Genomic DNA, 10,294 nt, shown 5'->3' with positions numbered 1-10,294 from the left:
CAATTTAATTTAAAGGATTAGTTTATTTAAACTGTACCTCGTGATTTCTGGTTTGAATTGCTTGATGAGGTCTGATGGCTAAAAAAGGTATAGGATTAGTTTTGCAGGTATAGGTTTGAGTTTTCAATTTTGGAGTTCTTTTGAGACCTTGCACATATTCTGCCTTAAATATGCTACAAGGCTTGATTCAGTGTAGTTATGCCAACCATTTTTGAACTTGACTTGTAGTTTCTCAGCTCTCGTACTTCACTTCATTGGACAAGGCTGGTGTTAGTCATGCATATGGCTCCATCAATATATTGGTTTGTGATACATTCATGCTTAAGTAACCCGACTTCTATGTTTATAATCTTTAAGTTGCTTGCTAGTTTTTCAATCCCCAGTATTTTGCTATATTAATCATCTCTTACTTGTGCCTTGAAGTTGCAAACATGCAATTGAGTTCTTTAGTATTTGACATAGGATTCTTATAGTCTCTGGTACTTTTGGTCCTGCAGGAAAGACAATAGTGGACTACACTAATCATGATGACATGAAATAAGCTTTAAGTTATCAATTTCTCAAATGTTGACTGCTCTTCTCAGGAGGATACTTTTCTTTTCTCATTCCTGACTGAATACATTCGTAATATCAGGCAGACTAATAAATGAATTATTTTCTTTCCATGTCTATAGGTCAAGAAACTTGATGACTTGGAGTTTAGGAATGCTTTCTCTCGAGCTAGAGTACATGTATGACGGAATATTTTTTTATATATGGCATACAATTATTTACACATACTCTACTCATAATATCTTTCATTACAGGTGAAGGAATACGATGCAAGCCGTTCAAGAAGTAGAAGTAGAAGCCGCTGCCATTCTTACTCAAGAGGAAGGAGCAATAGTCGAAACCGGAGCCATAGTCGAAGTGACAGTTGGAGTAGGAGCAGAAGGTGAATAGGTGATCTCATGTTGTGTCTTGGTTTATAGTTTTTGTTTTTACCAGCTATTTATCAACTTAATAAATCTCCTTGCAGCAAGTCACCTAAACTCAAACCTTCATGCAGTTCAATGTCCTGGTGTTGCTCCATATCAAAGGCACACTCTGTTTCAAGGTAACTTCTTCTTCATTTTTTTTTATTTTTTATTTTTTGTTACTAGATGTATAATTGGATGAGATATTGTCCATTTGTATTTCCCTTATCCAGAATAGGCATAAATTTTGAAGCTCATTTATATTTTATCACTAATGATTTTTGTTCTTTATGCTCAATTCCTTTTCTTGGGTTCGTGCTGAATATTTGTATATTTTTATGGGTAATAGATAGTCTTTTAAGGTCCTCATTTTGTTTTATAGATCTTTTCTACCACCATATGGTTTGTTTTCTGTCATAGTTCAACCTAATTTTTACTTCCTATGCTTTATAACTAAGCCCCCGTTTGGCCCCCATTTTTTGAAATTAAAATGGGTGTAATAGTATTTTTTTGGAGAATGAGTGGTGAAAAAGAAGGAAAAATTTTCGGTTTACGTGTAATATTATTTTATGGAAGATTATGTGATTGAAAATTGGGGAGAAAAAAATGAAATTTAATTTAATGGTTATGTGATTGAAAATTGGGGAGAAAAAAATGAAATTTAATTTAATGGGGGCCAAACAGGAGCTAAGTAAAAGAGCATATGTTAACAATTTATGTATACTTTGAGTAGTAATTTATATAGGTAGACAATCTGCTCAATGTGTAGTTAACTCTTGTTGGGGATCTTTGTTTACCATTGAATTCACCAAATTCTTTAAAATTGTGGAGCCTAAATGAAAGACTCTTTTGTTTTTGTGTGCACGGTTATATGCATCACGTACATATGGTGTGCTTCACGCTTATGTTCATTCTTTCGTTGGTATCGGTATATGCTAAATATTTTTTTTTTCGTAGTCCATTCTTGCTGTTGTGCGTTTCAGCATAACAATTATTAGAGCAGTACTTTGTGTCTGGTGTATTGTGTAATGCTGGTGTTTACAGTCATATCAACCTTGGTTTTGAAATCATATGTTTTAGGAGGAGCACCTGAGGGAGTTGGGGTGCAAAAGAATCAAGCTGAGATTTGTTATTGTCTTGGTGTGACTCAAATTGTTACCTCAGAACTTGGATTCACTCTAATTTTGTCACCTCGAACTTGGTTCATTCCACGGGCATCCAAAATGACAACTCTAATTGATTCATCTGTTGTATCTGCTTTCATGTTGAGTTCTGCTTGTTTCAGATCCCTTCAATAGTGAGGTGTTTCTGACTTCCAATGCTGAGATTGACTAGTATGAGGAGAATGGAATAATATCTATATAAATAAATCGAAATGAAGAGTTCAATCACAAGAGCTTCACATACCCAAAATTATTGTCTTTGATACACCTCCTTCATATGATGATTCTTCAGATATCTGAACCATCTAATGATATGCAGTATCAAGCTCTCATTTGATTGTCCCTTTATTCTAAAAGAAAAATATATCCTGATTTGTCTCATTCTATCTGCCTTTCACTTTGGCAATGACTCTTTTTCCTGGGAAAAAAAAGTTGGACAAAAGTTTTGGAGGACAATAGTACCAATATGTTTGGTGGTGGTACTGCCATTTGGGTTCCTCAATTTTAGTTGGATCCTAGACTGGTATCTTGCTGGCTCTCAAAAACATTTATAGGTGAAATTATAGTGGGAGTACCATTAAGATTATTGATATTACCATGCCTACAGACAAATTTAGAATGCCTTTTCCAGCCCTTGACTTCAAGCAAACTGTTTCAACAATGGTGGTGAAGTTGCCAACATTTTTTTGTTGCCTTTAGGGAAGGGAGCTTTGGGTCCAGTGGCCTGAGAGACTCAATTGGGGATAAAGAGGAGAGTTCCCAAAGATGGATAAAGCCCTTAATCTATAAGATAAGTAAGTCTCCCTAAACTATACAAGAGCGCGTGTGCGTCCAACCCATGTGGGGTATGTTTATGCCGGATTCTACAAAGAATACAAATGGAACATAGCCATATGTGTTCTCTGATTATATCTTTTAAAATGTCCACACTAACCATCCATCTTTCCCCTACCTTTTGTTAGATGTAGAGAATTGAACCCCCCCCCCCCCCCCCCCCCCCCCCACAACAACAAACCCCCCCCCCCCCACACACACACAAAATTAAGTAGAAGAAAAAAAAAGAGAGAAACATACACGACACACGCGCGCACACGCACACTATAAAGTTAACATGTGATGCTTTACGCCCATGTCTAACTTGTTATAGATGCCGCTATATTCTAACGTGGAACAAACACTAGCTTAAGCACTGCTTTGTTATAGTAAAACACTAAGTTCAAGTTCAGTACAATACTTAAGAGAGAATATTAATAGAATAAATGCAATTTATAAGCATGGCTTAGAAACATTAGTCTATGTGGCAGCGGATCACTGAAATGATAAAAGAAAATTGGAATTTATTTGTTCTGCCAAGTCCTGCAATGGCATTAATGAGCTGAAAGCACCTTCCACAAATGTCTGTGTGTTGATGCTAATGGTCTCTAAGTCAGAGATATTGGCCGTCTCAAGATCAGAGGGTTTAAATTGATTTTTTGGTCAATTCGAATGAATCTTGGCTGGTCTTACTCTCACTGGAATTGATAGGATTGGGATTGTTATCACTTTTATGCTCGCTGACGAAACCTCACACTTATAAATGAAAGCTTAGGAGCTTGAACTTGGGGATGAACCAAAGCGTTAGTAGGCGACACCCTTGCTGATGCCTCTTCAAAATTCTGATTGGTTGATGCTCTAGGTTTCTTCTTTTTTTGTGTTTATTATCAACTTTTCGGAAAGTTGCTGCCTGGTTTCTTGTCTTTAGAAGAGGATTCTTCTGCACCTCTCTCCCTTGCTTTAGTCACTTTTGCTAAAACATTGGAAGAGTAATTTTCTTTTGAATTTTGAGAGGTAGCAAGAACCTCCTTCTTGTTGGTTGTGGCCTTTGCAACGCCTTTTTCACCTATCTCCAATACTACCACATTCTCTGATGAATTATAATATTGAAAAATGTGGCTGTTATCCTAGTGCATAGATTGCTATATGCAAGCGGTGCTTATAAATAGCATTACTCATAAATATTGAACTATTTCACGAGCCAAGCATGAGTTGTCCTCGGATAACTCTTCTCATTTGCATGTCTAGTTGGACTTAAACCTAGTTTCTCTCTCTCATCAGTCCTGTGTTGTTCCTTGCTCTTAATATTGTCTTTAATTGTGGTGCTGACAGAACGTATCTGCTTGTTGAAAAATGGTCATATAATTTTTTCTCATGAACCTGGAATTACATTTTTTTTTTTTTTTTTTTTTTTTTTTTGGAGATATGGATACATTTGCGGTATGGGATAGCATGTTAGGATCTTGGTGGGATAAGATTCAATTGCCCACATCTCTTTTTGTTGTGGAATTGCGATGTTTTGTAGATGGTAGCTTTGGAATCCTTTCTGATGTCGCTGTTCTAATTAGTATCACATATGTCCATGGGTGCTAGATGGGGAAGAAAGGACATCATGGATTGCTGAGGCGGAGCTGGACTGTGAAATAATTGCCATTTGAATGAGGGAACACCATCTGTTTGTGGTGGATTTTTAACTGTCTTCAATGCTGGCAGCACCACAGCATAATATCCAAACTTTATTTTGTTTATCTTGCATATTGGTCTTTTAAAATGCAATTTTTAGTTAAGGTTCTGCTTCTTTCTTAATTATGTCGCTTGGTTGTATATGTGTTGGTTCTGCCTTCTCTGTTGTTTCTCTTTCCCCGTGGTGCTAAATGCTCGTGAGTTTTTCTTATCCATTTGGTCACGGTAACTCTATGTGGAATTGGTGTTGGGGCTCTTGGATCATTGTAAGAGGCACAAGTGGATATTAAATTGGATTATTTCTGGAGCATCTTCAGATCTTTGTCAAGATCCAGATCCCCTGCACCATCTGTAAGTTTTATCATTATTATATTTCAAATTTTTATATGCTGTTAATGCGTTTGCTGTTGGTCTGTCAATTTTCCGTTGATCATGGATAACACAGTTATTACCTTGAAATGTAAAGTTTTAATTCTCCTAGTGTATGCTCTATTTCTCCAAATCGTTTTGATCTGTCAAATTTTCAGCGCCAGAAGCATGTTGGCAAGAGTCCACAGAAATATTCTAGTCGTAACAGAAGCATGAGCCAAAGTCGGAGTTGGAGCCGGAGTCCTTCTAGGTTCGCTCTTTTCTTGGCTTATGCGTAACTTTCTTGATCAAGATGAATCCTGATTTTCTATTTGCTTTACACAGATAAGATTTATCTCATGTTGATATGACAAGTGGTGCTTTTTGGTTCCCGACGGGTTACCGATCCATCCTTTGAAAACCTATGTTCTAGTTAATGGATCAATTGACATAATTCTTGTTGAACTATTAGAGTTGTCATTATTATACCCATGATCGCCCTTTTCTGCAAAGGCTTCAAAACAATTACCAATTACCTAAGATTTCCTGAGCTTTTCCTTGGATCTTTTTGTTGGCCATATCTGTTTTTTCATCGTGCTCTTTCACTTCCATTTCAACTCAGGTTCGTATTCTACTGCTGAATCAGCTTATAGTGTGTGCTTATTTTCAGTGCCTTGCTGGAAATCATATCGTGAATTTTCTTTTCATCTTCCCGTGTTGGCACAATCATAGTATGTTTAATAGATTGAACATTGAACTTATCAGTTAAATGAATAGATAAGTGGGGACACATGGGATTTGAATGTAGATGGGTTCTGTGTGTGTTTGAGCATAATTATTATTGTGGTTCTACGAAGTGTGGCGCAGATCATTTTGAACGTCTCAGAGTTCCACTTTGGGGTCCCAGTGTCGCCTCTGTCAATGTCATAAACAACTCACATTCGATGTAGACCACTATTAGAATGTGATTCCGTGTCTTGTATTGTAGAAAAACCAATCACCTCTAATAATGGAGACCGGGCAAATATAAAGCAATTTTGAAAGTGCCTTCAACTTGTTTGGAGCTGAAAATATGAGTACCTCTGCCTTGACTCATCTTACTTGGACGGATCTTGCCGAGGAGCGTAAGGTTTTCGATCGTCGGCTCTCAACTCTTTGAAGAGAGATTCCTGATGTTAAAGGTGGGATCACATCGGCAATGACAAACGAATCAAGCCATGATAAAACTTACAGGTTTTACTCAAATGGATCCTTGTCATTTTTATGATCAAAAAAGGTATTTACAGTAAGAATAAGATGGAAAATAGAACAAAGGAGCAGTTTTCAAAAGATTTAAAACTCGTGAGCCTCTGCAACCAATGATGGAGAAGCGCACTTCTCTTGGTTCCAGCCCCCTATCTTCAATATTTATCTTGCGAGGTTCAACACCGATTGCGTATCTCAATTAATTATATTTTGACACGTGTCGTGTCTATAGAAAAGCGTATGTATATCTTTTATCAGAGAACAAAAGTTCAATTTTATAACAAAGCCCTTGTTGTATTTTTAGCAGTCGAGATCACGTCTATTGATTAGGTACATAACAAAACCGAACCATAATATATGCATTCATCAATAATGAAAAGGATGTTTAAATAGATGGGCCGAGTCGGGCCGGCAAACCCGGTGGATTCTCCTCATACAAGTGATGTGCATCAATCCAATAAATAGATCCTCACTCCGACTCTAAATCAACAAATCTGGCCGCAAAAATCTCTCCACTGAATAGAATTTTTAGTCCCTTTCTGAATCTTACATAGGATTTTCAATCCTATTGACGTGCTCATATCCTTGTAATGAAGATGAAAACCCTTTGAATTCTGTCATTTTCTTGTCAAATCTCGGTAATTTGTTTTCTGGGTTTTTAAATTTTGGAATTTTCATAGTTTATGATTTTTCAAAAAATGTCCGAAAGTGTTTTTTCGAGGCTATCCGATGATATAATTCTGAACATACTTTACAAGCTTGAGGATGATCCCCGACACTGGGCTAGGATAGCCTGTGTCTCCTCTAAATTCGCATCTCTTGTCCAGATCATGTGTTGCAAAACCAAATGTTTGCAGACTATTTCTGCCGTTGTTTCCGATCTACTTTCCAATGTCTCCACTTCGGCTGCCACCCCGCCTGGTGGCTGGGCGTCCCTTTACAAGCTCGCCGTCTGTTGCCCCGGCCTTCTCCACTCCGGCGTGCTCCTTGAGAACTCTGATTTCGGGCTGGAGCGGGAGCTTGGTCCTGATGAGAATTATCAAGAAAATAAGGTACTTCCATTCAAAAAATCTGAAACAATTGCTTCTTCAAGCGGGGGTAATTCCGAGTTAACTGTTTCTGGGTCTGATTGTGGATGGTCCTTGTATGATGATTTATTTTTTGATACCGTTTATAATGCTTCCGAATCGTCGTCATCTCAAAACCATGCTGAAATGTCAAAAGAGCAACCTGAAATTAGGGATCGGGAGAAAGTGGAGCAGGATGTTGATTTTACTTTACCTAAGAGGAGGAAGATTTGTAGGTCACTTAGTTCTCATTTGGCTTCTGGTGTATGGAATTTGAGCCGCGAGCAAGGGAATAAGTTGCTTGCGAGCAGATTTAAAGGAGACTGCTTGTACATTTGCAATTGGCCTGGTTGTGTTCACATTGAGGAGAAGCGGAATTATATGCTTTTTAGGGGGATTTTCAAGAATTTCAAGCAGTCAAGGGTTTGGAGGACGATAAACGATGGGAATAGGAACAAGATTGAACTGAATTGTGCCTTCTGCACCTCCAAAGAAACCTGGGATTTGCATTCTTCCTTTTGTTTGAGAAGGTATTTTGGGTACCATGACGATGGAGAGCCAGTGGTTCGTGCTTATGTCTGCGAGAATGGACATGTGTCGGGGGCATGGACGGATTGGCCATTGTACACATGACATTTTTGTCTCAATTATGGTGGTGATTATGTTTCTACTTTTTTACCAGCTGTTTTTAAGGATTTATTGACAGGATAGATCTTATGAATATCTTTCTTTCTAATTGATTGCATTTGTAGTACTCTATTATATCTTTGATTAATTGATGTACTTTAGAAATTTCTGCTGTCTTCTCAAATTGGTAATGAGTACTAGCTTGTGCAATTTGTGTTGTGGCGCCATCGATTTTGGTTTATCTGTAAGATCATACCCTTTTTTTCTTTGCGAGAACTGAAATTGGAATTGAGTTTCCTTGGATCGTTCTCTCTGTCTTTCAAGAACATAGAATTGGTTCTTATAATTAGCAAACAATAAATAATCTTGATCTTGGGCCTCCTCCTTCCTATACAGTTAGTCGGTATTCTGTTCGACGGAGTGCAGTGGATTGATCTTTAAATGAAATAAAATTTTGAGTTTTATGTTTTTTCTTTCCTGCAAAATTTAAGGAATTACTCGTCCTTTCATGTTTTTGCTGTACATATTGTTTTTGAAATCCGAATCAATGGTCAAGAACATCATATTCCAGTTGTCTGCATTTTAATGCTTAATATTTCATCTCTAATCTAGTGAAAACTTTATGTCTTGTCCCTTCATTAGCCATTCAGTCAGCTGCACTGTTTTGGTCTGAGAAGTTATTAATGTTCATATGTATCTCTTGAAGTGCATGACTGAGTTTGAGATTTTTTCCATTTGATTGCTTGTTCGGTTATAGAAAAAGTAAGTTAAAAATTGTCCATTATAGAGCTACTACGTACCAAGCATGTCCTAAAAGATCCAAACTACTTAATTGGTTTGATGGAGTGTGGTTGCGAATTTATCTCTGTGGTAGATTTCATATATTGATATAAACTAGTTTTTTATGTTCTAACATGACACCATCCATTTAAAGAAATTTGATTGGTTGGTGAGTTCGGTCATGATGTTTAGGCATTAGGCATATATCCCAAGTCTTCTCACGACCAAGTGTAGAACAACGTTCAACTGATTTAACTTGGACATCAGATAGACAGCAACATTGTGCCACAGACTAATGTTGTGCAGTTTAGCAAAGGAAAGATAAGAAAATGATTTGTACGGTGGGAATCAGATATATCATAATGGAGAGAGGATGTTGCGTGCTCATTTTTAATACATTCGCTATCCAGAATGGAAGAAAAAATGCAATTCTCTTCTGTAGAAATGGACTTAAATAGAAATTGTTTAGCTAGCATTTCAATTTCAATTAAAAAAGAAAGAAAGAAAACACAGTTGTCCACACCTCAAATATTTTAAATTAAAGAATTTTTGTCGACAATTCTAGAATTAATTTCTTATCTCACTAGAATTTATTTTTACGTTTTTAAAATTTACCAACAAATCTCGAGACATATTTGAGATGTCCATGTTTATAAATTAAAGAGGTGATAAACCAAAACGATGGCTTAATTTAAATTTTACGAGGATATTACAACATTCTTGAGAAAAATATTATAAAATAAAAATAATTTGTTGTAGTTTTCGGAAACTAAATGGCGGCTGCAAGCAATTATGTAAATATTACGCCCCGTTTGATCACCATTTTTCCTCCAAAATGCATTTTTCCATCTGCCACGGTGGGACCGACTGCCGCTGACAGCTTGTGGCATCATCATCAGCACTTGAAAATTTCCCATTTCGCCCTTGTTGTTTTTGTGTTAGAAAGAGGACAAGACAGCAGACTTTGACGTTTCAAAGGCTGCAACATTTGGATTTTACAATCCTCTTGAAGAAGGAAACGAATACAAACAGGGAATCACATGCAGAAACAATGGCAAAGCAACAAAAAGCCTTCTGTACAGGAAAAAAAAAGGAGAGAAAATTGCTTGAAATATACACTTTCACATGTTCATTTATAAAAATGTTCAATTTCATAAATCTTTGTTAAAATGTGTATTTTAGAATATTTTGGACCAAAATATCCCTATGAACAATTTATGATTCTACACAAAGACAAGAAATTGACATTTTTGCAAAAATTTTATTAGCCAATAAATTTTTGACACGTAACCTGCCATATTTATTTCAAAAGTGCAAATTTCAAATCATAATTAATGCTATTTTTCTCATTGATATAGAAACGTCAAGAATTACATTTCAAGTGTAGAGAATTGTCATGTTTGAAATCAAATGTCATTCTAGAGATTTAAAATGTCGAGAACATTTAATATTATGATTTGACATGTGTACTTTTAAAATATAAATGAGATTCAAATATCGAAAATGATATTTGAAATGTCGAGAACATCATTTTAATATAGCTTCTTATGGAAGCTACTTCTCGAAATCCAAAACAAATTGAAAAAATAAATTGCTTCTTTTTTCATAAAGG

General features: G+C 36.4%; 1 protein-coding gene across 2 annotated transcripts; it reads left to right on the top strand.

Annotated features, from left to right (window-relative positions):
• The first annotated feature begins 4,373 nt into the window (after positions 1-4,373).
• On the top strand, positions 4,374-8,150 carry LOC111375994 (phytochrome A-associated F-box protein-like). 2 transcript variants are annotated; one of them, XM_022998921.1, is made up of 3 exons: positions 4,374-4,966; positions 5,143-5,234; positions 5,952-8,150. In XM_022998921.1, the coding sequence occupies exon 3, from the start codon at positions 6,892-6,894 to the stop codon at positions 7,906-7,908; it is 1,017 nt and encodes a 338-aa protein (XP_022854689.1). In that variant the 5' UTR covers positions 4,374-4,966; positions 5,143-5,234; positions 5,952-6,891; the 3' UTR covers positions 7,909-8,150. The 2 variants fall into 2 exon arrangements, with proteins under 2 accessions (XP_022854689.1, XP_022854688.1); XM_022998920.1 differs by having other exon boundaries at positions 5,309-8,150.
• Positions 8,151-10,294: the final 2,144 nt, after the last annotated feature.

This window comes from Olea europaea, unplaced genomic scaffold, assembly GCF_002742605.1.
Source record: "Olea europaea var. sylvestris unplaced genomic scaffold, O_europaea_v1 scaffold1435, whole genome shotgun sequence".
NCBI lineage: Eukaryota > Viridiplantae > Streptophyta > Magnoliopsida > Lamiales > Oleaceae > Olea > Olea europaea.
Note: the sequence above shows the minus strand (reverse complement) of the source record. Positions and strands in the feature narration are given on the sequence as shown.

What these genes read in the sequence shown, in the direction of transcription:
- LOC111375994 (XM_022998921.1), top strand. Translation starts at nt 6,892, where the DNA reads ATGATTTTTCAAAAAATGTCCGAAAGTGTTTTTTCGAGGCTATCCGAT.